This window comes from Artemia sp. Qi Xiang Cuo, chromosome 3 (assembly GCF_049724085.1).
Source record: "Artemia sp. Qi Xiang Cuo chromosome 3, ASM4972408v1, whole genome shotgun sequence".
NCBI classification, from domain to species: Eukaryota; Metazoa; Arthropoda; class Branchiopoda; order Anostraca; family Artemiidae; genus Artemia; species Artemia sp. Qi Xiang Cuo.
Genome location: NC_142796.1, coordinates 82,203,311 through 82,231,192, shown reverse-complemented (window position 1 = coordinate 82,231,192; position 27,882 = coordinate 82,203,311). Strand labels below are relative to the sequence as shown.

Genomic DNA, 27,882 nt, shown 5'->3' with positions numbered 1-27,882 from the left:
ATTTGCGGGAATTTCGAAAAAGAAATCAAAAAGTTGGCAAAAACAATCGAAATAAAAAGTATACCGCTAGAATCTCAATGGTCGAAAACCCATAGCCAGAACTTTTCAGCCTCCCATCTTTAAAATTGAAGAAAATCGCATTTAGAATTTGAGCGATACCTCCCCTGGTGATCTCCTCCCCCTCTCAGGGGGGGGAGGTTTTCTCCTCCCCTGGTGATAAAGGGACACTGAAACATCTTGGAAAACCATTTAGGGCTCATTTGAAAGTTAATGCTAACATGTACGTTCTTTTTTAGAAATTTTGTCTCGATAGCATGTGAATAAATACAATTCTTCAGAAACCAGCATTATTTGGTGTTATTATCGTGCTAAACATCGGAATTGGTGCGGATCAAAATAAAAAGTAAATCATTGGAAGCATCATGCTCGCAGCCCTCTCTCGCTCTAGAAAATCCGAAAAAATTATATTTTAGCCTATTAGGAATGCCAGTCCAAAATGCCAACAATTTTATACGCGCAGATGGAAAAAAATTTGATTAAGAAGAAGATGGGAATTGTTTCTCTTCGCAAATAAGTTTTTTCTATTACGTAATATTTTACATTAAACTATTACTTATATCAATTAATTATATTATAATTCTTAAAAAAAAAATACATAATAATTGAATAGATTATTTCCAAAGTTTTAGTTTTGGGAAGTTTGTCCTGATTTGTGTCATGACTGGGGGAACGAATTGAAACTTTCAGGGGCAATTTTGTTAAGGGAGAGTTTTTGTTACGGTCTCAAAAGAGAGAAAGGAAATTCAAGGAATATTCCACCGCGGAAGTTCCCCAAGAAAAGCCCCCCCCCCCCGCGGAAAAAAACTCCTCCTCCGCAACCCCTAGAAAATTCTTTTTCGAAAAATTCCCCTTCATTGGGGAATCGAGGCCATAAATCGAATATTCAAACAGTGTAGTAATGCATACGGGACAGACAGTCATTTATTCACTTTTATATATATATATATATATATATATATATATATATATATATATATATATATATATATATATATATATAATCAATACCAAAAAAAAAAAAAAAAATAACAAGGAAAACGAGTTCATTAAATAAGCTTTATCAAATTGCAATGAATCACAACATCTATAAATATAATAATAATAATAATGATAAAAAAATAAAGAAAAATGGATAGCAGAATATAGGGCAGGGAAAAATTAATCATATGAAATATGATTATATTTTTTTTTTTACAAGTCTTTTGAAGGTGCTAAACGAATGGCATTCTCGAGCCGAATCGGGAAGGGTGTTCCATGTCAAATGACACGCAACAAGGAAAATATATTGGCTTGTAAAAAATATATTGTAATATATTGGCTTGTGGAAAGTCACTTTTTGTGCACGGGGAGCATCTTTTTCTTCTTTTTTTTTTTCTCACACCCAGATATCACTTTTGGGAATCCTTCTCCCCCGGAGACTCGTGTACCTTCAGTCAGAAGCCCCTTGTTTAAATATTAAGAGACAAGATAATAAAATGAAAAATAATGAATAATAAAATAGTAAATAGTGAATAATAAAACAATAAAAAGGTAATTTATATCGAAAAGATGATATGGTGGTTATGCAAGAATACATAAAAGATTTAAAGAAATATAATAATAGGAAAATAATAAAAAGCAAATTTATAATAAAAAGGTAATTGAAAAACAAAGAAAGAACAGATACAATATTGAAAGGAAAGATAATGAAACGAAAATAATCAAAAGAATATTCATAATGAAAAGATAATTGAAAGACAATAAAACTAAAATAAAAAAAAGATAATTTACCCTCAGAGAATCAGCATCTCCTCCCAATAACTCGTGGATGAGATCACGAAGGGCATTATTCCTGGCTCCAAAAGAAGGCGGTTGTACAAAGTGGCCAGAACCGTTAGACATATTAGTCTGAAATACAAATGAATCACTAGATGGAACCTAGTAATCTTCGTAAAGAACGAACTCGTACCCATAGTATCCGAAAATTTCAAGAAGCGTTTTGGTAAAAGACTATCAAGCGCGGAAGAATGGCAATTTGGAACCTGAGAATGGCCATTTGGATCCATCTCAAAAATTGCGCGAAACTTCTCAAAAATAGTGCCAAATCGAAGTGAGAAATACGGCGTCGGACTCAACAATAGTTTCAAACCCAATAATAGGGAGGATGAATTTCACCTCCCCATCTTGAGTAATAGAGAGAACCCCTATATTACATGGGAAGTATTGATGTGTCTCGTTTTTCTTTTTCCTTTTCTTTGCCGCTAGTGGGGCAATGAAACATCATAGAGATCTGTTTAAGGGCTCATTTGAAAGGAAATTGCTATCTAGTGCCTTCCGTAAGTAAAAAAATATAATATTGAAATCAAAATATAATAAGTAACAAAATATAATATGACAAATAACCTGATTCAGGAGTGGAAACTATTATTTAGATTAGTTTTAATGGTAAAGGCTTATTGCGAGACCAAATTCATGAAAACTTAAAAAAAAATTGTAGATAAGATAAAGCTTAATTTTGAAAAAAAAACTTTAGCTAGGAAACACTGCTTTTTTTTTTTTTTTTTTTTTTTTTTTTTTTTTTTTTTTGTCAAACACTGTTGCATCAGAAGTGCTGTTATTGTGCTGTGCCAAAATGTTGCGTAATGGCATTTAAAGATGATGTCCATATATCTTGTTTGAACTCGGCTGCAAGGACTTTAGTAGTCAAGTAGTAAAAAAAAAATCAAATGATTATTATATTTAGGTCATGTTTATTTCCCATACCTAGAGGTATGGTATTTTTTCCATGCTTATTTCCGTTTCTTTATCTTGTCAGCGCTGATTCAATTTACGGTTATTAAGTTGACACATGAGTGACACATGGCAAAATGCATGGAAAATATATTATTTGGGCTATATCTTTGCACATTGGGACGGAGGGCTTGGAGGTAAAATAAACTGAAGCACTTTTAAGGATGATGTAAGTAAGTAGTTATGAATTTTGTAGATTTGTTTTCCGAATTTTATAGTATTTAATTCTTAATAGCCCCAATTGCGCATGGATACCCCAATAAGAAATAGCTTACCATTTCAAATAAAAGTTTGAAACGTCCAAGGCCGCACCGAAGATTTTACACAAAAAAAAAACTAAAAAAAAACGCATACAAAATTTCTTTATATCCATTTTTGTTACGTTTTTACGAGTCAAAAAAAATTTCGGGAGGGGTTCAAACCCCCCTAACCCCTCCTCTGGGTACGGCCTTGGGAACGTCAATTCGTAATTTTTGAAGCAATTCGTCTATTTATCAGTAATATCTAGTATTTTGTATAGCAAAGTCAAACAGTTCATAACACCAGTTCAATTGTAAGAAGCGAGTAAGCCAAATAATGACAGAAATTGTAAAGAAAGAAAATTTCTAACAGTTAATACATCAAAGAATTAGCTTTATATGTTGATTCCAAATATATACAATTTATGTTACTTATCAAACTTTATGTTACTTATACTTTAGGCTCTAAAAGTGGTGATAGGCAAGGCCGCATCCTGGGGAGGGGGTTGGACCCCCACATCCACAAATGAAATTCTTACATTTACATTGGAAGTCATTATTGTGAAGGTAATTATAGCGAAGATTACCGGTTTATCTACACAAGCTTGACGCCACTGATAAACTTCATTCTACAAAAAAAGTATTGTGGTAATCATGATAATGAAATAAGAAATTGGATATATTTTATTTATTTTATAATTACTTTATAATTGTTTTGTTTATAATTTTTTATATATATGTTTTGTTTATGATTATTTTATAATTGTTTAAAAATAATTTTATAATTATTTTATAATCCAATTACTTTATAATTGGATATATATTTTCAAATATTTTAACATTGGTTACAATCGCAACAATACACGGAAATTTAGGGAGGAGGAAGGAGGCGAAAATTAACTTATTTTAATATAGTGGCGAGGGGGGGGGGTATATTTTATGTTTTTCCGTTTTTTTTTAACGAAAACACAGAAAAAGGCATTTTCAATGAAAATATCCCCAAAAAAGGTGTTTGAAAATCTGAAAGGGGAGATGCAGAAAAAAAAAACAATTGACACCACTGGCTGGTTACCTAATGTAGTCTACTGTACTCTATTCTAGATACAAATGTACAGTACAGTACTCTATTTTACCTACAGTACTATATTATAGATACTCTAGATGTACAGTACTCTAGATACAAAAAAAAAGACATTTCAAGCTTGAAATTTAGTTACTTTTTATTTATTTGACAACTTTCCTCTACTTTGGCAATTTCTTTGCTTTGAAAATCTCATTTAAGGGAAGTCAAGTTATTATTTTCTCCTTTATCCAATTATTTATTATTCAATCCATATTATTTTTCTCTTCGATATTTTTTCTTTGGCTTTGACATTTTATCTCTTCGGTAATTTTGTTTCTTTTTCCTTTAACACTTTTTGTTTTCTTTGACAATCTCTTTCAGAAAAATAAGCAAATAATTAATTACACGGATTCTTCATTTATTTTCTTCTTATGCGTTATCATACCAAAATTATTGCCACGCAAGTTTAATGCAAAGAGTAATGCTGGATACTTTATATTTTTATATTTTTTTTTATAAAAATATTTTTTTAGAGGAATATATTTTTAGAGGAATATATTTTTTTAGAGGATTTTATTTTTTTTACTTCAGAGAAAGGAGCACCATAACAACAAACGGTTCAGCATTTGTGTTTTTTGTGGTTTTTACCCCCCCCCCACCCCCTCGTACTTAAGGAGCTCTCTCAGGGGGTGGGGGGGTAATTCATATCTCACCAGTATTTACATTTTCAGCTCTTTTCAGAGAGAGAGAGAGAGAGGAGAGAGAGAGCGAGGCGAGAGGGAGAGAGAGGAGAGAGAGGAGAGAGAGGAGAGAGGGAGAGAGAGAGAGAGAGAGAGAGAGAGAGAGAGAGATAGATAGATAGAGAGAGAGATAGAGAGAGAGAGAGAGAGAGAGAAACGAGCGTTATAAATAAAAACCGTTCAGCATAAGTACCTTTTTTTGGAAATTTTCAACCTCCCCCCACGTAGGTAAGGACGCTCTCCAGGTGGTGGGGAGAGTAATTCATTAATAGCCATTGGTTAAATTTTATTGGCTCCTTTTTTTTCATTTTTTTCAATTCATTAATAGCCATTTGTTAAATTTTATTGGCTCCTTTTTTTTCATTTTTTTCAATTCATTAATAGCCATTGGTTAAATTTTATTGGCTCCTTTTTTTTCATTTTTTTCAATTCATTAATAGCCATTGGTTAAATTTTATTTGCTCCTTTTTTTTCATTTTTTAAATTTCATAATTAACAAGTGGTTAAATTTTATTTGCTCCTTTTTTTCATTTTTTTCAATTCATTAATAGCCATTGGTTAAATTTTATTGGCTCCTTTTTTCATTTTTTCAATTCATTAATAGCCATTGGTTAAATTTTATTGGCTCCTTTTTTTCATTTTTTTCAATTCATTAATAGCCATTGGTTAAATTTTATTGGCTCCTTTTTTTTCATTTTTTTCAATTCATTAATAGCCATTGGTTAAATTTTATTGGCTCCTTTTTTTTCATTTTTTTCAATTCATTAATAGACATTGGTTAAATTTTATTGGCTCCTTTTTTTTCATTTTTTTCAATTCATTAATAGCCATTGGTTAAATTTTATTGGCTCCTTTTTTTTCATTTTTTTAAATTCATTAATAGCAATTGTTTAAATTTTATTGGGTCATTTTTTTAATTTTTTTAAATTCCTTAATATACATTTTTTAAATTTTTTTTGCTCCTTTTTTTCATTTTTTTAAATTAAATTATATCAATTTTTTTAATTTTTTTTGCTCCTTTTTTTTTCATTTTTTTAATTTATATAATTGAAAGTGTTAAATTTTTTTTGGCTCCTTTTTTTTCTTTTTTTTCAATTCATTAATAGCCATTGGTTAAATTTTATTGGGTCCTTTTTTTTATTTTTTTCAATTCATTAATAGCAATTTGTTAAATTTTATTGGCTCCTTTTTTTAATTTTTTTAAATTCATTAATATCAATTTGTTAAATTTTTTTTGCTCCTTTTTTTTCATTTTTTTCAATTCATTAATAGCCATTGGTTAAATTTTATTGGCTCCTTTTTTTTCATTTTTTTCAATTCATTAATAGCCATTGGTTAAATTTTATTGGCTCCTTTTTTTTCATTTTTTTCAATTCATTAATAGAAATTGGTTAAATTTTATTGGCTCCTTTTTTTTCTTTTTTTTCAATTAATTAATAGCCATTGGTTAAATTTTATTGGCTCCTTTTTTTTCATTTTTTTCAATTCATTAATATCCATTGGTTAAATTTTATTGGCTCCTTTTTTTTCATTTTTTTAATTTAATTATTATACAGTTTTTTTTTTTTTTTTGCTCCTTTTTTTCATTTTTTTCAATTCATTAATAGCAATTGGTTAAATTTTATTGGCTCCTTTTTTTTCATTTTTTTCAATTCATTAATAGCCATTGGTTAAATTTTATTGGCTCCTTTTTTTTCATTTTTTTCAATTAATTAATAGCCATTGGTTTTTTGGCTCCTTTTTTTTCATTTTTTTCAATTCATTAATAGACATTTGTTAAATTTTATTTGCTCCTTTTTTTTCATTTTTTTCAATTCATTAATAGCCATTGGTTAAATTTTATTGGCTCCTTTTTTTTCATTTTTTTCAATTGATTAATAGCCATTGGTTAAATTTTATTGGCTCGTTTTTTTCATTTTTTTCAATTCATTAATAGCCATTGGTTAAATTTTATTGGCTCCTTTTTTTTCATTTTTTTCAATTCATTAATAGCCATTGGTTAAATTTTATTGGCTCCTTTTTTTTAATTTTTTTCATATAAATAATATCCAGTTGTTAATTTTTTTTTGCTCCTTTTTTTTATTTTTTTAAATTAATTAATAGACATTTGTTAAATTTTATTGGCTCCTTTTTTTTCATTTTTTTCAATTCATTAATAGCCATTGGTTAAATTTTATTGGCTCCTTTTTTTCATTTTTTTAAATTAATTAATATGCATTTGTTAAATTTTATTTGGTCCTTTTTTTAATTTTTTTAAATTAATTAATATCAATTGTTTAAATTTTTTTTTCTCATTTTTTTAAATTTTTTAATATCATTAATATGAATTTTTTTAATTTTTTTTGCTCCTTTTTTTTTCTTTTTTTTATTTTAATTATAAGAAATTGTTTAAATTTTATTGGCTCCTTTTTTTCAATTTTTTAAATTAATTAATATAAAGTGTTTAAATTTTATTTTCTCATTTTTTTCATTTTTTTCAATTCATTAATAGCCATTGGTTAAATTTTATTGGCTCCTTTTTTTCATTTTAATGGCAATTCATTAATAGCCATTGGTTAAATTTTATTGGCTCCTTTTTTTCATTTTTTTCAATTCAATTTAACCAATGGCTAATTGGTTAAATTTTATTGTCTCATTTTTTTCATTTTTTTAAATTAATTAATAGACATTTGTTAAATTTTATTTGCTCCTTTTTTTTCATTTTTTTCAATTCATTAATAGCCATTGGTTAAATTTTATTGGCTCCTTTTTTTTCATTTTTTTCAATTCATTAATAGCCATTGGTTAAATTTTATTGGCTCCTTTTTTTTCATTTTTTTCAATTCATTAATAGCCATTGGTTAAATTTTATTGGCTCCTTTTTTTTCATTTTTTTTAATTAATTAATAGCCATTGGTTAAATTTTATTGGCTCCTTTTTTTCATTTTTTTCAATTCATTAATATCCATTGGTTAAATTTTATTGGCTCCTTTTTTTCATTTTTTTCAATTCATTAATAGCCATTGGTTAAATTTTATTGGCTCCTTTTTTTCATTTTTTTCAATTCATTAATAGCCATTGGTTAAATTTTATTGGCTCCTTTTTTTTTTATCTGCATTAAGGCCTTTATTATACCGAATATTGCTTCTATGTTGAATTTCTGAAGAAAAAGTATTATAATAGTGCCGGTTCTGGCCCCTCTTGTGCCTGGGGCATATTCTTGATTAGCACCCCTCCCCTGCAGCCCAAAAAATTTTCAAGCTGAACTTTAACAAAACTTTCCTTTATTAACAAAATTTTCCATTTATACAATACTGAATTTTTTTACTTTAAACCACTGCAAAATTATTAATTATCTCGACATCCTGTACAAAAAGAACAGGTTTGAATACAAATTATCACAAAAAATATTGAAATTAGTTAAATTCTAGTAACTAAATTCTACTTAAATTCTAATGCTTACTTTTATTTTCAAGGAATGGTGATGAAGATATGGCAAAAATAAAAATTTCAGATTCAACTTGCTTATATAGAAGGTGTCAACTGCACCTTCTACTCAAAGGTCAGCTAACCCCCGGCCCATATCTTTATTATTTTGTTCAAGTCTAAATATATTCTTCATTTTTTGATACATTTCCACTTATACATTGTGAGAAGGCGAGTGTATCATAATAGACATTCGATTTTGTTTATTCGCCAGTGCATGGAAGTGTTATTGAATATGTAAGTTTTGATTCCTACTTATTTATACTTTTTTTTTATTCTACTTATTTATACTTCTTTTGATTCCTACTTATTTATACTTCTTTTCTTTTGTTTTTTGTTTCTCTTCGTGTGTTTAGTATGTTGTATTTCGATGTAATTTAAGTTAAAAAAAAAGATATTTTTTTTCATTTTCTCCCTTTTTTCCGTTGAGAAAGGTTCCCGGATGTGGGGCCGAAATATTCGGAGTGTGTTTGTTTAATTAAGTTTTTATTTTGTGGTATTTTTCACTGCTTTATCAAAACTAAAACCCGTTTTTCTTGCTTAATTTTTCGTATATTTGGTGGTTTTTACCCCTTCACCCACAGTCCACACGGAAAAATCGCTTTCGTTCTTCAATATTCCATCAATTTTACATACTAGTTTTAATTACAACTTTCATTATTAGTTTTATTACTAAATTTTAGTATTTTATGACTTTAAATACTAATTTTATTAATTACTAGTTTTACATGACATTCTAGTGAAACTTATACTAGGGCTATAATAAAAGAAAGGTTACCTAGGCTACATTTGACGGATGACCGACTGCCAAGGATTAAGCTTTTTGGCATCCATCCAGGGCCTAACAAAAAGCGAGGCCCAAGAAAGGCTTTAAAGAAGATTGGTGCTCCATGGGAAGGGGGTAAAGAACCAAGCTCTGAATAGATAAGAATGGAGGAGGAACAATTGCAGCTCCGTTGGCCTCAGACAGCTCAGTACTGCAGTAAGCTGTTAACAGTAGTTTAACATAAATTTTTGTCTAACATCATGTGTAGAACCTTCCAGTCAATGTAATTTTACTCAACTGGTCAAGTAAGTGACGTGTGTCATATTAAGTTTTTTTTTCATTTTTTTTTCTTCTCCAAAATTATCATTTGGAGACGAAAAAGGGATTCGTGTATACACTAAGTTTTGTACCCAAATTTTACTAGTAATCAAAATTTACTGTACTAATTATTTAAAATTATTTAATAGTTATTTCTACAAATTATTATTATTCTCTGAAATTAACTAATTTCAAGTAATTAAACTTACTACTCCAAGGTCATTAAATATTAATTCTGTAGATCTTAAAATTGCGTACTTAATAAATTGTCGTTTTACCTTCTATAGCCAACCTTTTCATGAAATTAACTCTGGAAGATCAACTATGCAAAATGAACTTGGTGACGCAGTGAGTTATTAGTAGTAGTAATAGTAGCAGCAGTGTTTATACAGCCCTTTAGATCCACCAATAGTATATTACGTCTTGAGGCTTTAAATCAAACGCAAATCTACCATGATATAATGTTAGCATTCACTTGTATTAGTCATTTTCATTGACAAGCCATCAGTCGCAAAGAATACGCTCTTGATGCCTTAAATACATCTCATGGGTGGAATTGGACCATGGATAGAAAAGTGAAGCTTTGAATAGATTGTAGTGGACGAACATGGGCAACTGTTTTAGCCTCAGGCAGCTTTGTGCTGAAGTAAGTTGTTATTAGTAGCGGCAGTAGTATTTATACTGCTTTATCAAGCTTCTTATTGCCCAAGTTCAATAAGGAAGAGCAGCGATAGACGTCGCATATGGCACACTGAGATTGCACAGCGGTAGATGGTTTATCAGCCTTTGTTTTTACAATTCCAGAGAAAGGAGGATTCTACTTACAAACGGTTCAGCATCGGCAACACTGGTTTCGCTTGTAACAGAAAAAGTTTCGCCACTGCTACTAGTAAAAGTTATATCTGATTTTCTGTTTCCATTGCTAGTTTTGCTAGAGTCAACTTTTCCAAAGTGCTTGTCATTTGGAGGTTGATTTTCTGAAATAAGAAACATCGAACAAAATTTAATTTTGTTGAAATACTTTTATTGAAATTTAATTTTGTTGAAATGCCCGTTGAAATACTTCAATTCAACAGGTACAATTGAGAGTAGTTTTAACATCTCTTTTTATGCTGTATTTGTTATTTCTCAGATGTAATATCAACCAAATTGATGGGATGATTCAGCTTTCTTCATTAGTCTCTCCCCAACATGATCAAAAGCGCCAATCAGGGAGGGGAGATATTAAAAAAAATACCGTCTTTCTTACTTTCATTAAAATAAATAAAAAAAGATCCCCTCCCCTATATTTCGAATAATACCTTTTATCGTGTCGTCATTAAAGAATCGAAAAAAAAATATTTGCCCTCTCCCTTACAATGTCATGAATTGGCACCCTTTGAAACAATTAGATTTATGCTCAGCGATTAGGAAGATAAGATATTTCAAGGCATTAATCTAATAAAAGAAAAAAGGCTCAAAATTAAAAATCAAATGTTTTCGTAATAACTTTCAAAGAAATTTCCTACTTTTTTACGTATTGGTGAATCGGAATCTAACATTTGAGATTTCAATACACTTTGGACATGAACCATGTATTATTTTTAATTATTATTGTATTTCTAAATTCAACGTTCGAACTTCATTCAATTAAATAATAAAAAATAATATTTAAATTAAATATACGAGAAGAATAAAAGTAACAAGATGACAAACTGAATGAAAGAAAACGAAAACACTGACGCAACAAAAACTGAAATCTCGACCTTCGACCTGACAAATGGAGCAACATTACCAGCTCGGTGTTTTATGTTTCAAACTTTTGTCACTTTACAACAGTTTCCTAGATATAACACCATTTTTCAAGGTTTTTTATTACAACAAAAAATCTATATTATTAACAAATATTTAATAATATACTCTATATTAAAATCTTAAATCTATACTTAATTATAAGAAAAACAAAAGGCTCGAGGTATCTTGGGAACCATAGTAAATGCTGAAAATCTGAGTCGGCTGAACTCAGACTCGAAGAGGTAGCTGACTTGGAGAGTGCGACTAAGCATACCAAGATTACATATCCAACAGGCCCAATTACTTATCCTAAGCACTCCATGAGATGTAAATGATCTCAGAGATTAGCATAGCTACTTAAAAGTCTAAATTAGTTGTCGGATACGTTACACCTGCTATACCTGGAAAATGCAGGATAGGTGAGGAAAAGTGACATCACATGTTACCAAAATTTCAATATTTTCAGAAGAAAATATATATCATTACGCGCAGAAAATAAAAAGAGATAGTGATTATGAAATGTGGCACACCTCCAGGGATTTTTAAATAAGCTATGTTCGCAATGGAGTACACGTGACTAATACAATTGAAAGGAAAATATATTGAAAACGGGTTTTTATATAAAACGGGTATTGAAAACGGGTTATATTAGTTTTATATAAAACTAATACGATTAAAAGGAAAAGGAACATATATTGAAAACGGGTAAATTTTTTAGTAAGACGTGCGACAATTTATGTAGAAGTTCGAATATTTCGGCTTCACATCTGGAAGCCTTTGCAACAGAAAAATAAAATAACCTAAACAAAAATATAAAGGAAAAATTATATAAGAATTATCTTCTTCTATACATAAAACGTGTAAAAAAAATATCTTCTGATATCCTGAGAACTTGAACTATAATAGTACAGATATTTGAGATGTCTGGCTTTGTTATCTAAGTGTTTGGTCCTTTTGTTCTCTACTTTATTGTATTTTGTTTAATTACAATTTTTGTTTTGTTTTGGTTTTCTCACTATTTGTATTGTATACCATTTTATTCTTTTTCTTTCTTATACGTTTTGTTTCCGGATATGAAGTCAAAATATTCTGAATTCTATTATTATTCTTGCATTGATTTTTTTTTCACTGTCTTACTAAAAATTTTTAATGTTTTAATTTATTTCCGTTTCAATTATAAATGGAAAGACAATGTGGTAGAACACACGTGACTGATTCCGTTATTCGCTTAGTAGCCCCATAGGGTTTCAACTAAAGTTGCCAGACAAGTATTTGTAGCTATCTTACAGATTACATCCGGGGATATTAGTGTTAAGCCGGTAAGTCGAATAAGGGATGCTCAAATGCACAAGGACTGAGAGCTGACAAGGAGGGAGGGTGAGAAAAGAAAAGGCAGGAGAGAGAGAGAGAGAGAGAGAGAGAGAGAGAGAGAGAGAGAGAGAGAGAGAGAGAGAGAGAGAGAGAGAGAGAGAGAGAGAGAGAGAGAGAGAGAGAGAGAGAGAGAGAGAAAGAGAGATAGAGAGAGAGAGAGGAACAACACAGCTGCGCTAAATACAAAAGAAACACATTTCGATTATTATCAACAAGAAGAATATGAACAAACTGAACACTGAAAAAAAAGAATCAAAACAAACAAACAAAATACCTTTAACGTTAAAATATTGTTGTTCTTGCTTTTTCTTTTTCTGTTCAGCTACTTTCTTCACAAATGGTCTATCAGGCTCCACACGGTTTACAGTACCCAAAGACGGGAACTCTGAGTCATCAAATTCTGGCTTTTTTCCAACTGGCTTTGTTTGGTTGTTATTCACCAAATCTGCACGACTAATTAACTGAATTTTTGAGCCGATATTGGAAGACCCACCTAAATCCCCGTTCGGAATGTGTTTTGGGATTTTTATGCCAAGACTATCACTTGGTAATGAATAATCAATCTTATCTTCGTCTATTGGCATTTTCGATTTCTTTTTTTTCGACCTTTCCGGCTCTACGCAAGCTTTAGCGCTTTGAACAGGTATATTGACTGAGCTGGCTTTTTTTGGAGCAATATATTTGATGGGAGGAGCTGAAACAGATGGCAGACTTGGAAAATCATTTCGAGGCACTTTGATCACAGATGGCTTAGAATTAGGCTCAGTTTTCCGTCCCCATTGAGGACGAAATTCGTCCTTGCTTGTACTAGGCAGCGCTGGAAAATCCTGTTGAAGCCCAACAGGGGTACTTGATTGGAGCTTGATATTATTAGTACTCGAAACTCGGGTCACCATTGCTCTCGGCTGACCTGGTGCAGACTTGACGGTGCTGGTCTGCGAAATGGTGCTACTAGTTGATACTTGAGGATAATTCTGTTTAACTTTTATTTTCACGTTATTATCATCTTGACTACTTAAACGAAGGAATACAGTGGGTTTACCAAGACTTGGAAAATCTTCTTCATTTCTAGAAGTTGAGCCAACCTAAACGAAAATAAAGACTAAAACTTAAAATAAAGACTAATAAAGAGAGTATAAAGATTATAAAGAGTATATAGTGTAGAAAGCACAAATTATAAGACAAAATGAAGACTAATAAAAAAAGTAAAAAGACTATAGAGAGCATAAAAACTATAAAGAGTATAAAAACTGAGAGTACAAAGAGCATAAAGACTATATAGTTTACAAACTCTATATACTTGCGTTCCTTACATTCATGTTTAGTCTTAGACTCCAAGGTTAAGATTCAGGTTGACAACTCCAATATTGCCGGCAACAGAGAGAAATATTCTCGCAAAGTGTTATATTTTTCTATCTTTTGCAACTATTCCAACTTATTTGGGTATCTTGTGAAAAAGAATGACATTTCATCTGTGCAGATTCCACAATCTCGCTTTCTAAATTGCTCTTTCTTCCACTCTGGTACAAAAATAGAAAAATTCAGAATGGGTAATTTTTTTTTTTTGGCAAAGATGGTTGAAGCGAGTGAAACATTGTCAGATATTAATTATGATCTTGAATATATTTTTTTTTCTTAATTTGTGGAATGTTTTGTTAAGTGTCTTGTAGTTTTAGTTATCCCTGCTAATTTTGGTATGTTTATTATATATTATTTATTTACTTACTTTTTAAGTATATAATCATTTAAATAGTTACTTTATTTGTATATTAATCCGCAGCAAAGCATCAAAGTTCACTTCTTCGTTTTGTTTACGTTGCAGCCCTATTGATGTAACTTCTTGGGAAAGACAGTTCTCCTCGTTATTTTCCGGTAACCCTCCACCACTGGGCACAATTTTTCGCAGATTCTCCTTCGCCATTTTTCTCGAATAGATCATAGCCGGAATCTTGTTTATGTCACGCCATAGTAAGTTCTTATGACAATACGTCTCCTTAAGAGAGACAAAGCTCTTGGCTCTGGCGGACTGCAACCTGAACATTTAATTTACGGTACCGTGGAACTAGTTGAACATACGGCGTTACTTTTCCGAGTCTGCATTGCGTAGTAGTTCGTACAGACTACACTACGCGAGGGCATCGTGACGTGCGTCCTGAAAAAGAATAAAGACCCTCAATCTTGTGATTCCTATCGCCCAATTACTTTTCGTTCGGTTATTGCAAAACTAGTTGAAAAGATTATTCTCTTAAAAATATCGAATAGGGGTGATCACGGAGGTCATCAGTTTGATTTTCGCACGGGTCTATTTGTTGGGAATTCACACGCAGTTTTCGTGGCTACTTTAGAGAAGTATGAGAAAATGAGCCTTTATATGTTTGTGCAATAGAGATTGCCAAGGCATTTGATTCGGTCCTACATTCCCAAGCTAGTTTAACAGTTCTGAGGAGTGAGTAAAACCATTCATATGTCCCTCTCTTTGGCAATGGTATAACAACTATTCTATACGTGTCCGCGTTGAAAATTTTTATAGCAACTGTGCGTCACGGAGTAAAACAGGGTTAAGTGTTAAGCCATGCAATGCCATCTGCTGTGCATGTCGCAAAATACTGCATTTTCTTATCGAGCCATCCATTGACGCGAGTCACCTTTCGCACGCGGAAGACATTTTCATCCTGCCTGATAACTTGAAATCACTGCAGGCTGTTGTGAATAGCTTCTATGCGGGGTTGTTTGACATCGGGTTGTCAGTCGCTTCTGTTACAATTGAATTTCTCGTTTTTGGTTGTCATTCACCTATCGATTCAAAAATTCAGGTTGGCCCTGCCACAATCTCTGCCTCTGCATCTATTCAGTACCTCGGGCTTACAGTCGGGGCCAAGATAGAGCAACACGGTTACTAACAGTCAAGGTGTTGAGAGAGAAGTTGAGAGAGTCCTATGGACTTCTCTCTAGAGTTAAAGGCCAATTTGACAAGAAAACGCATTGTCTGCTTTATAACTCGTTTTCTTGCCCCCTCCCCCATGTGTTTTTTTGGTGCCAATATGGATGGTTTTTACCACGTCCGAACGTCAACAAATCCGGTCTGTTTTTTTTTCAAATTTTGCGAGTATTTTCTGTGTTCCTGTCTGGTCTCGTAATAGTCATATCTCCAAATATTAAGGAGTTTTTGAGATGTGTGATAAGATCGATGCATTAGTAGGCAGCTTCAGAAAGCGATCTGAATCAGCAGTAGATTTTCTGTTTGGTTATATAAATCGTGTGTGAGCCACTGTTAGTGTATTTTTAGCGTTTCCGATGATAATTTTTTTTTTCATGTATGTTATTCCATTCTCCTCTTACTACATATTAATTAAAAAAAACTTTTTCCACAAAATGAGTTTTTCAAAGAAAAGTAAAGAAATCCAATAAACAAGAAAATTAGCAAAAATAGAATCAAATAATCTACCAAGCGTGAAACTACTACAAATCAGCATCGATAAATAAATGAAACCCAAAACGAACAGAAATTACAATAAATAACCGAGTCAAACTCAAAACGAGCAGAAATTAACATGAGATGGGTGTAAAACCCCTTTGCCTTCCCAAGACCGGTACATAATTCGCGCTTTACTGAAAAAAACACAGATGAATGTGAATTGTCAGTTTAATATACATATACTGATATTTAGTAATCAAAATGTTAATATTATTTGATTTATTAAAGTTATAGAAGTAAAAACATTTATATTTTTTTCAGTAAAGTCACTTTCGACTATTAAAAAGGGCACTAGTCATTTCAATTTCCAATCGAATGAGCCCTATTTGAAGTTTCTACGACAACGCGTTCTATAAGAACCTTATATGCCCCCAGGGTACAACTTACAACCCTTGCCATGAGGGCTGTGGGGGAGTGTCCTCCTCTAAAGCATAATTTCTATCTGGAAATCCACAACAGTGAATAAAATGGCCATGTAGAAATTTTGATTGGATGTATTTGGGGAAAAGGTGGGCGAGAGAGGGGGGCTAGTCGCCCTCAAATCACTTTCGACTATTAAAAAGGGCATTAGCTCTCTCAATTTCCAATTGAATAAGCCCCTTTTGAAGTTTTTACGACAACTCTATCTATTAGAACCTTATATGCCCCCAGGGCATAACTTGCAACCATTGCCCTGTGGGCTCTGGGGAGTTTGTCATCCCTAAATACGTAATTTCCTGAACTTTCAACTACGTTGAACAAAATGGCTATCTCTAAACTTTGATTGAATGTGTTTGGGGAAATGGTGCGCGTGAGAGGAGGGTTAATTAATCTCCACTCACTTTCGACTATAAAAAAGGGCAATATCAATTTCCAATCAAACGAGTCCCTTTTGAAATTTCTAGAGCAACTTTCTATATAAACCTTATATGCCCCCAGGGCATAACTTACAACCCTTGCACTGAGGGCTCTGATGGGGTTATCATATAGAAGACCTAATTTCCAGAACTTTCGACTACGTTGAACAAAATGGATATCTCAAAATTTTGATTGGATGTATTTGGGAGAAAAGTAGGCGTGAGAGAAGGTCTAGTTGTCGATCAGTCAAGTTTAACTATTGAAAAGAGTACAAGCCCTTTTTATATCTAATGGAATGAGCCCTTTTTGAAACATCTATGGCATCATAGTCTACAAAAACCTTATATACCCCAAGGGCATAACTTATAATCCTCACCGTGAGGTCTGGGGGGGTGGAGGGGTTGTTATCCTTAAAGACTTAATTTCCAAAACTTTCAACTACGTTGAATAAAATGAATATCTAAAAATTTGAATTGGACGTGATTGGGGAAAAGGTGGGCGTGAGAAGGGGGTTAGTTGCCCTCAAATCACTGTCGAAACTATTAAAAAGGGCATAAGCCCTTTGAATTTCCAATCGAATGAGCCCTTTTTCAAGTTTCTACGACAAAGATTTCAACAAAAACTTAAATGCCCCCAGGGAATAACTTATAACCCTTGCCTTGAAGGCTGTGGCGGAGTGTTCTAATCAAAGGTTTAATTTCCTGAACTTTAAACTAAGTGGAACAAAATGGCTATCTCAAAATTTTGATTGGATGTTTTGGAGAAATGGTGGGCATGGAAGGGGTGTTAGTTGCCTTCCAATCACTTCTGACTATTAAAAAGGGCACTAGCCATTTCTATTTCCAGTCAAATGAGCCATTTTTGCAGTTTCTGCGACAAGGCGTTCTATAAAAACTTCATATGTTCACAGGGCGTGGCTTAAAACTCTCATCCTGAGGGCTGTGGGGGAGGGGGGGGTTGTACTCCTCAAAGACCTAATTTCCAGAACTTTCAACTACATTGAACAAAATGGCTATCTTAAAATTTTAATTGGATGTGTTTGGGGGAAATGTAGGCGTGAGATGAGGATTATTAAGCCTCCAATCACTTTCGACTATTAAAAAGGGCACTAGCCCTTTGAATTTCCAATCGAATGAGCCTTCTTTGAAATTTCTACGACAACAATTTCTATAGAAACCTTATATTTCCCCAGGGCATAACTTACAACCCTTGCCCTGAGGGCTGTGGGGGACTGTCCTCCTCAAAAACATAATTTCTAATTTCTCCTTTATAATTTCATTATAATTTCTCCTCAAAAACATAATTTCTATCTGGAAATCAACTACGCTGAACAAAATTGCTATCTAAAAATTTTGATTGGATGTGTTTGGGGAAAAGGTGGGCGTGAGAGGGGGGTTAGTTGCCCTCAAATCACTTTCGACTATTAAAAAGGGCAACAGACCGTTGAATTTTCAATCGAATGAGCCCTTTTTCAAGTTTCTACGACAAAGATTTCCATAGAAACTTGTATGCCCCCAGGGCATAACTTATAACCGTTGCCCTGAAGACGGTGGGGTGAGTGCCCTGATCAATGGCATAATTTCCTGAACTTGAAACTGCGCGGAGCAAAAAGGCTATCTCAAAATTTTGATTGGATGAGTTTGGGGAAATGGTGGGCGTGGAAGGGGTGTTAGTTGCCTTCCAATTACTTTCGACTATTAAAAAGGGCACTAGCCATTTCAATTTCCAATCGAATGAGCCCTTTTTAAAGTTTTTACTACAACACGTTCTATAAAAACCTTATATGTTCCCAGGGAATTACTTGCAACCCTTGCCTTGAGGGCTGTGGGGATTTGTCATTCTCAAAGACCTAATTTCCAGAACTTTCAGCTACGTTCAACAACATGACTATCTTAAATTTTCGATTGGATATGTTTGGGGGATTGATGGACGTGAGAGGGGGTTATTTATCGTTCAATTGCATCCAGCTATTAAAAAGAGATTAAGCCCTGTCGCCTCTAAATCGAGTGAGTCTTTTTTGTAGTTTCGACGGCAAAATCCACTATAAAAACATTGTATGCCCCCAGGGCATAACGAACAACCCTTACCATAAGGACTGTGGGGGAGTGTTACCCTCAAAAAGATAATTTCTATCTGGAAATAAACTACGCTGAACAAAATGGCTATCAAAATTTTGATTGGATGTGTTTCGGGAAATGGTGGGCGTGGAAGGGGTGTTAGTTGCCTTCCATTCACTTTCGACTATTAAAGAGGACACAAGCCACTCCGATTTCCAATTGAATGAACCCTTCTTGAAGTTTCTACGACAGCTTCTTCGATACCAAGTACCCTGGTCTAAAGGAAAAAAATAATAAATAATACATTGGGCCAACATTGTTCTTATATGCCCCCAGGGTATAACTTAAAACCCTTGCCCTCAGGGTTTTGGGGGAGTGACCTCCTCAAAAACATATTTTGTGTTTGGGGAAATTATGGGCGTGGGGGGTGGGGGCTAGTTTCCCTACAATCACTTTCGACTATTAAAAAGGGCACTAGCCACTCCGATTTTCAATCGAATGAACCCTTTTCGAAGTTTCTACGACAACTCCTTCGTTACGAAGTGTCCTGGTCTAAAACCAATAAAAAAAATAAATAATACATTGTGCCAACATCGTTCTTTACTTAGGCAGTGCTATTGTGCTGCCTATGATTTTCATTTATAGAGGGTCCAAATATAATATTTTTATTATAAATGACTTTCCTAACATACACTAAACAATATACTTAAAGGAATTAATCAAATCCCCGCTACGCCTTGTACTTTCAGCAATACTTAACTTTTTTCGTATAACTGACAGATTAAGTTTATTCCTGGGAAACAATTCTTCAAAATACCCCCCCCCCCCCCCCAACCACTTTCCATTAGCAGCGGAGGTCATTAGTCAACGATTGAGTCATATCTATCCACTGCCGAAAATGAAGTACGGTAAAATTAGGACGCATTATTATTTAACGGCTCTTCCTGTTTTCCAAAAAAATTCAGTCCAAATTTTAACAAAATTTTCGGAATTTTACCAACTGTGCCCTCTACTTTATTTGAATAAAAATAGAATTTTAAAAATACAACCTGACTATGACCATTAGATTACTTTTAATTTAAAATTTTACGCCTAGTGCAAGTGCCCTTCCATCCCCCCATAAAACCGTCTCTGGGAGAGGTAGACACTCCGAAACCAGAAAACTATTTTATTGAGCAAAAAGTCATTACAGTCGTAAAAATTACATACATTTTAAAGTCGCAAATACTTACAAGCTTTGAAACTTACAAAATTAATTTCTAATGTAGTAATTATTAACACTTAATAAATTAAAACAATCATAACAATTGCGTATAAAGTGCTTAAAAATAATTACTTACACACATAAATGTGTTTCATGACTTAAACTAATCAATTTACCTGAAGAAATTAACCCCATCAACGCCAGGCCTCGGATTCCGAACAACATTTCACTTTTGTTCGTTTAATGAACCAAATCTCCATATATCTGGGAAATTATTTTCAAAGTGAATCCCCATCCCCCCATCAATTTCCAATAAAACTTTGAATACAAGTTAACAATGAACTGCGTTAGGAGAACAGCTCTAACCATACTTTTCACTGAAAACTTTCCGAGTCCTAAAATTTACCCAAATTCCACAAAGAAATGGTTGAAACAAAATGAAATGTATAATAACTACCAACAATTTTAATCAAGACTAATTAAGATCGGCAACACTGTAATTAAGACGCATAAAATTTTCAGTATTTAAACAGTTTAAACATTTTGATAAAAGCTTCTTAATTAAAAGTTTTACTCGTTATTATGTATTTTTAGTCCGTTTTAATTGTGGAAATACAGTGCGGTCAAAGAAATTATTTATAAAAATAACAGTGTATAGTAAAGTCATTGTGTTTAAACATTTCCCCCCCCTCTAGACCCATCTTGGGTCTATTGATGCCTGTAAACAGTCATTTCTCATGATTTTTCCTTTGATTGTTTCATAATTATCGACCTTTTAGGGCAGTGCTACAGTTTCGTCAGTGTTGCTACATATGAGTTATGGAAGCAATTGTGCTACATTAAATAGATAAATTTGACAACGCTGTCCGACTGTAGATATTAAAACATTTACAATACATTACTCCTAAAGACAAAACACATTCAAAAGAAAGGTACAGTTTCTTAAGTTGTTGGGTGACATGTATTAAGCTTATTTTTTTGCTGATTCCCCCGCGATTGTTTTGTTTAAATTCGGAACTCCACTACTGACAAAATCTGCATAACCAAATATGGAGGTTATTCCAAATTAAATTACTGAATGTGCCCTTTTTTCTAAAAATACATACCTGAAAAACCTAACCTTTCAACTTAACCAATTCAAAACAATCAGATTTCATTTTTATTGTCCTTGGTACCTCAGTCTATAAAAAAGTTTCTTGAATGCGACCCACTTTCAGATGAACTTTAAAAATCTTACCGTCATTTTATTCTTCACGGCCACTTTGCGAGGAGCCGACTGTTGTCCATTACCACTAGGTCCAGAATCATTACCCAAGGAAGGAAACTCCTCATTATTCTCCACGTTTATCTGGGAGGAAGGTGGAGGAGCAGGGGATGGTTCGCGATGCCTTTCTTCAACTTGCTCCCTACAAATAATTATGAATTTTTGAAAGAACTTTTTGAATAGATTAATGTTTTTCAGCAGAATTTAAAGAACAAATAAGAAGTCAGAAGTTAAAATTTAACTCATATAACAAGTCAGACTTGAAACGAAAGGATAATACTACATACAGGGTTAGTGCTGCAAGCTGTCGGTTTTTCATAATAACGTTCATATCATAGGCAGAGCAATAGCGCTGCCTAAGTAAAGAACGATGTCGGCACAATATATTTTTTTTTTTTTTTTCTCCATACCCGGGCACTTCGTATCGAAGAAGTTGTCGTAGAAACTTCGAAACTGGCTCATTGGATTGGAAATTGGAGTGGCTAGTGCCCTTTTTAATAGTCGAAAGTGTTTGGAGGGCAAATAGCCCCCCCCCCCTACGCCCATCATTCCCCCAAACGCATCCAATCAAAATTTGTAGATAGCCATTTTGTTCAGAATAGTTGATTTCCAGATAGAAAATATGTTTTTGAGGAGGACATTCCCCCACAACCCTCGGGACAAGGGTTTTAAGTTATGCCCTGGGGGCATATAAGGTTTTTTATAGAAGGCGTTGTCGTAGAAACTTCAAAAAAGGCTCATTCGATTGGAAATTCAAATAGCTAGTGCCTTTTTTAACAGTCGAAAGTGATTGGAGGGCAACAAGCCCCCCCCCCTCCAGCCCATCGTTCCCCCAAACACATCCAATTAAAATTTTGAGATAGCAATTTTGTTCAGCGTAGTTGATTTCCAGATAGAAAATATATTTTTGAGGAGGACACTCCCCCAAAACCCTCGGGGCAAGGGTTTTAACTTATGCCCTGAGGGTATATAAGAACGATGTTGGCAAAATGTAACATTTATTATTTTTTTCCTTTAGAGCAGGGCACTTTGTATCGAAGAAGTTGTCGTAGAAACGTCGAAAAGGGCTCATTCAATTGGAAATTGGAGTGGCTTGTGCCCTTTTTTATAGTCGAAAGTGATTGGAAGACAACTAACACCCCTTCCACGCCCACCATTTCCTGAAACACATCCAATCAAAATTTTGAGATAGCCATTTTGTTCAGCGTAGTTGATTTCCACATAGAAATTATGTTTTGGAGCAAGACAGTCCCCCCCAGCCTTCAGGGCAAGGGTTGTAGGTTATGCCCTGGGGGCATATAAGGTTTTTATAGAAGGTGTTGTCGTAGAAACTTCAAAAAAGGCTCATTCGATTGGAAATTGGAGTGACTAGTGCCCTTTTTAATAGTCGAAAGTGATTGGAGGGCAAATAACCCCCCTCTCACGCCCCCCTTTTCTCGAAACACATTCAATCAGAATTTTGAGATAGCCATTGTATTTAACGTACTTTTAAGTTCTGTAAATTAGGTCTTTGAGGATGACAACCCCCTCACAGCCCTCAGGACAAGGGTTTTAACTTAGGCACTGGAGGCATTCTAAGTTTTTATTGAGAGCGTTGTCATAGAAATTTCAAAAATGGCTCATTCGACTATAGATGGAAATGTCGAGCGCTCCGTTTATGGTCGAAAGTAATTGGAAGACAACTAACACCCTTTACACGCCTACCGTTTTCCAAAACACATCCAATCAAAATTTTGAGATAGCCATTTTGTTCCACGCAGTTAAAGTTCAGGAAATTATACCTTTGAGCATGACACTCCCCCCACAATCTTCAGGGCAAGGGTTATAAGTTATGCCCTGGGGGCATATAAGTTTTTATTGAAATCTTTGTCGTAGAAACTTGAAAAGGGGCTCATTTGACTGGAAATTCAAAGGTCTAGCACCCTTTTTAATAGTCGAAAGTCATTTGAGGGCTTACTAGCCCCCCCTCTCGCCCACCTTTTCCCCAAATACATCCAATCAAAATTTTTAGATAGCCATTTTGTTCCGTATTGTAGATTTCCAGATAGAAAGTATGTTTTTTAGGAGGACACTCCCCAAAAACCCTCAGGGCAAGGGTTGTAAGTTATGCCCTAGGGGCATATAAGGTTTTTATAGAAAGCTTTGTCGTAGAAACTTCAAAAAGAGCTCATTCAATTGGAAATTTAAATGACTAGTGCCCTTTTTAATAGTCGAAAGTGACTTTACTGAAAAAAATATAAATGTTTTTACTTTTATAACTTTGATAAATCAAATAATATTAACATTTTGATTATTAAATATCAGTATATGTATATTAAACTGACAATGCACATTCATTTGTTTTTTTTCATTGAAGTGCAAATTCTGTTCTGGTCTTGAGATGGCATAAGGGTTTTGAGCCCTACTCATGTTAATTTCTGCTCGTTTTCAGTTTTACTCGGTTATTTATTGTAATTTCTGTTTGTTTTGAGTTTCATTTATTTATCGATGCTGATTTGTGGTAGTTTCACGCTTGGTAGATTATTTGATTTTATTTTTGCTTATTTTTGGTTTAATAGAGTTCTTTACTTTTCTTTAAAAAACCTATTTGGTGGAAAATTTTATTTTTTAATTAATTATAGGAAATGACTCTAGTGAGATTAAGATTTTCCGGTTTCAAAATTGAGGTTTATTATCACCTTTTTACGGACCAATTCACCCCTCCCCAAAAATAACTTACACCTCTGAATGTTCTTATTCATTTCCTCAGTTATTAATCAGATCCTAGGGCTAACAGGTCAACTGGAATAGGTCACTTATTCGTTTTTTAACTTTCCAGGTTCTACCGAGAGCGAGAAAACGAGACAAAAACTTAGAAAGACAGAAAAAGGGTATGGAAAATTTATAAAGAACAAGGAAACCACCAACATAACAGAATTACAAAGCACACAGAAACACAATACAAAGTGGAAAAATACCTAGCCCGGAGACAAAATAAATTAACTGTATAAACTTTTCCTTCTTTCTAAGCATTTATCAATGTGCACACCAACTCGAAATATTAGGATTGTTTTAATACTTTGTAGAATACCGGGAAGTAGCAAATCAATCCAATGTAAATATTTCTCCCTTAAATCAAAGAGCACCGGGCACTTCCGTAGAAAAATGGCCCAAGTCTTCGTTCTTATCTCTACAAAGGGGACAAACATACCAACCATCAGGGCCAACTATCCTTTTGTCCAAAACCTTTTACCTGCTCTGGATTGGAGGTAATTCGCCCCCAGCTGACTCCTTGGACATGCAGCTATAGACAGCATATTAAATTTAAAATGAACTTCCTCTCCAAAACTAGGTTTGGCCTGATTAAAATGATTCAATGTTGTAGAATTTAAAACCAGTCCCTGTCAATACTGAATTTCTTGACCCTCTAAGATAAATCGTACCTAACTTTCTAAATCTGTTGGTAGATCACGGGAACCAAGAACATCATTCCATACGTAAGGCATTCAAACTCTTTCTAGTAATGACTTAATTTGGGATGGCCATGACGTTTTCAAACCACTAATCAACATCTGACCATACGCTGCTCTTACTAGCCTATCTTATTTCTCCTAACTAACTTCAACCAAAATCTAAGCATCAAAATAGACTTACGTAGCTTTAAAGAATAAGACAACTGTGAAGTTGTCTTATGGAGACCGAACACTCTTTTATAATACTGGAGCTAGAGGGACTCCAACTACTGTGCCAAATCTCTGCTCCATATTCTATCAGTGGTAACACTTTCGTATTTAATATCCTTTTAAGCATTTTTAGGTTTATAATTCTCATTATCGTACGGTTTCTGAAAATTTTAGACAGGGTCACTTTGCCTCTATTAATTATTTCATCAACATGGCTCTTTAAGCTACCATTTTCCTATAGACAAATCCCAATTTTTTTTTTTTTTTTTTTTTTTTTTTTTTTATTTGCATTCAATTCCTTATTATTAAATTTAAATCAATAATTTTCTTCACCACTTACTTTCATTTTTTTAAAAATAACAACTTCACTCCTTTCAACATTCAGTCTTAATTTTTCCTATGAGACTTAGAAGCGCCTGCAGATCTTGCGGTGTACTAGCCACCAAAGCAATATCATCTGCAAATAATAAAAGAGATAGTTTTTGGGCCCCTTGACTAACTGTTGAAGCCCATCTATCCTCTAGAAAATTAACAACATCATTTATAAAAATATCAAACAATTTAGGAGAAAGAGTGCTGCCCTGTTTTACTCCCAGCTTAATATTAAAAAGCCTAAAAATCCTATTACTAATTAGCACAATTCCGTCTACACAAATATACATACTCACTATCAGCCTCAAAGATAAATGGGGGGGGGGGGCAATTCTAAACAGAACATCCTTCAATAACTCTCTGTCAACCCTGTCGAACGCCTTATGGAGGTCCAGAAATCCCCAATAAAGATCCAGTTTTTCCCTTTCCATATTTATCTATTAATGCCTTTAAAATAAAGACTCAATCTGTCGTCCCATACCCTACCCTGAAACCTCCTTGTTCCAAATATACGATATTATTTTTATCTAACCAATTAGAAAGCCTAGTATCTAATATTTTCTCCATTATCTTGCTTAAAGTAGGGACAAGCGCTATTAGACGATAATTCTCACGTGCCTTTGGGTTTCCTCTCTTAAAAGCGGCACAAACAGTGATCTCTTCCACTCATTTGGCCATTGTCCTGAAGTTAACACCTTATTACAAAGAAAACAATGACCTGCATAAAAATTGAAAGAAATTTCTTAAACAACGTTACTGGTACACCATTAACGCGTACAGCAGAACCTGCTTTTAGATTCTTGAGTACCAACTTAATCTCTTCATTATTGACCTCGGTCGTTCCATAGGATAAATAACCAACTCTGGGCTGTGCGCTACCTCTTGTGTTTCTACGCAATCACCTTCCAAACTTTTTAGGTAATCAGGCCATGAGCCTGCTACTGGAACGACCTGGGTATTTCCTTTTCCCTTTCCACTATCATTCCTTATGTAACCCCAAACCTTATAAAAAAATTTTCTCTAAAATTATCAGCAATATCCAGTTTCTTCTTATTCCCAAACTTTTTTTTACTTTTTACTAATCTTTTATTTTCTCTCCTTTTATCTTTATATTCAACCAATCTCAAACATTGGTCTTTGCCCTATCACATTCTTTTAAACGACTAAGTCTTATGGGTTTTCAACACAAGCTGTTAAATTTTTTTCATCTTACCTTTCTGGGAGACGACTAGATTGTGTTGATAAATCTCGTGATCTCCGTTCCGAAACTTTTCCAATTAATTACAGAGTGCCTCAGGGCTCTGTTCTTGGGCCTATTCTATTTATTCTTTTTATAAATGATTTCCCAGAAGTTTTGCCTCTTTATAAAATTATAATGTTTGCTGATGATGTAGTAATTTTTGCTTCTCACCGCGACCTATCAGTTCTTTTCCAGAACCTCGAAAGTACGTTACTAACTGTATCTGATTGGTATTCAAGGAATTTACTAGCTCTTAGTGAAAACAAATGTCAGTATATGTTATTTTCGCGAACTGGATCAGTAGTGTCAGATACCTTCTCTCTTTTTTTGAATGGTCTTGAATTAAGACGGTAGATCAGTTCAAATATCTTGGGATTATTTTAGATAAAAATTTGTCGTTTCATAAATATGTAAAAACACTGTCGTTAAAAAATTAACGAAAAAATTGACTGCGAAAAAGTAGTTTTAACATTTTTAATAAATATATTATAAAATAAATTTAATATTATTTAGTAAACACAAAATTTATATATTTCATTTAGGGTTTGGCCTCTAAATTTACGTCTGTTTTCAAATCTCTCCAAATACTTCAGAATAAAGCAATGAGGATTCTTTTTAATGCTGATTGCAGAACTTCAGTTAGACACCTATATGGGACTTCAGGAATTTTCTCTTTGGACCAACTTCATTTAATTTCTATCTCTAGTATTTGTCACGATTATCAATATAGTAATTTACCTGTAAATTTCTCTGGCATTTTCTCAACTAATTCTCAATTTCATAATTATCCTACTACGCATCGTTCAGACTTTTCGTGCAAAATTTGCCCGACATCGAGAGCGGGATTCAGCATCCGTCACATTGGCCCAAAAATCTGGAACTCAATTCCTGCATCAGTTCGAGAATGCAGCAACAAGCGACATTTTCTAAGACTGGTGAAGAAATATCTTATGACATGCTAAGCATTTTGTTCATTAGGATTTTCTTTTTCGTTGTCGTAAAATTTAGTTAGAAAATGGCTGTGTATTTTCGTTGGCAATATTTTCAGCGCTAAAGTATGCCACCAGGCATGTGCGCTGTTTTGTGACATTTATTTATGTACGTGTTATAAATAAAAATATTCTACTCTATCATTCTACTCAATAAATATCTCACTTTCCCTTTCATTAACTTGCAATCCAAATCAAAATGCCGCTCATACTTTCTT

At 33.4% G+C, this 27,882-nt stretch overlaps 1 protein-coding gene across 1 annotated transcript in view; it reads right to left on the bottom strand.

Annotated features, from left to right (window-relative positions):
• The window catches only part of LOC148954630 (E3 ubiquitin-protein ligase ZNF598), a 71,204-nt gene that overhangs the window by 3,322 nt on the left and 40,000 nt on the right, over window positions 1–27,882 (bottom strand). The window contains exons 7-10 of the mRNA XM_089086658.1: window positions 21,375–21,543; window positions 12,839–13,649; window positions 10,246–10,397; window positions 1,831–1,947 (exon numbers count right to left, since the gene is read on the bottom strand). Of these exons, the coding sequence (XP_088942784.1) occupies window positions 1,831–1,947; window positions 10,246–10,397; window positions 12,839–13,649; window positions 21,375–21,543 (1,249 nt within the window). The remainder of the gene's footprint in view (window positions 1–1,830; window positions 1,948–10,245; window positions 10,398–12,838; window positions 13,650–21,374; window positions 21,544–27,882) is intronic.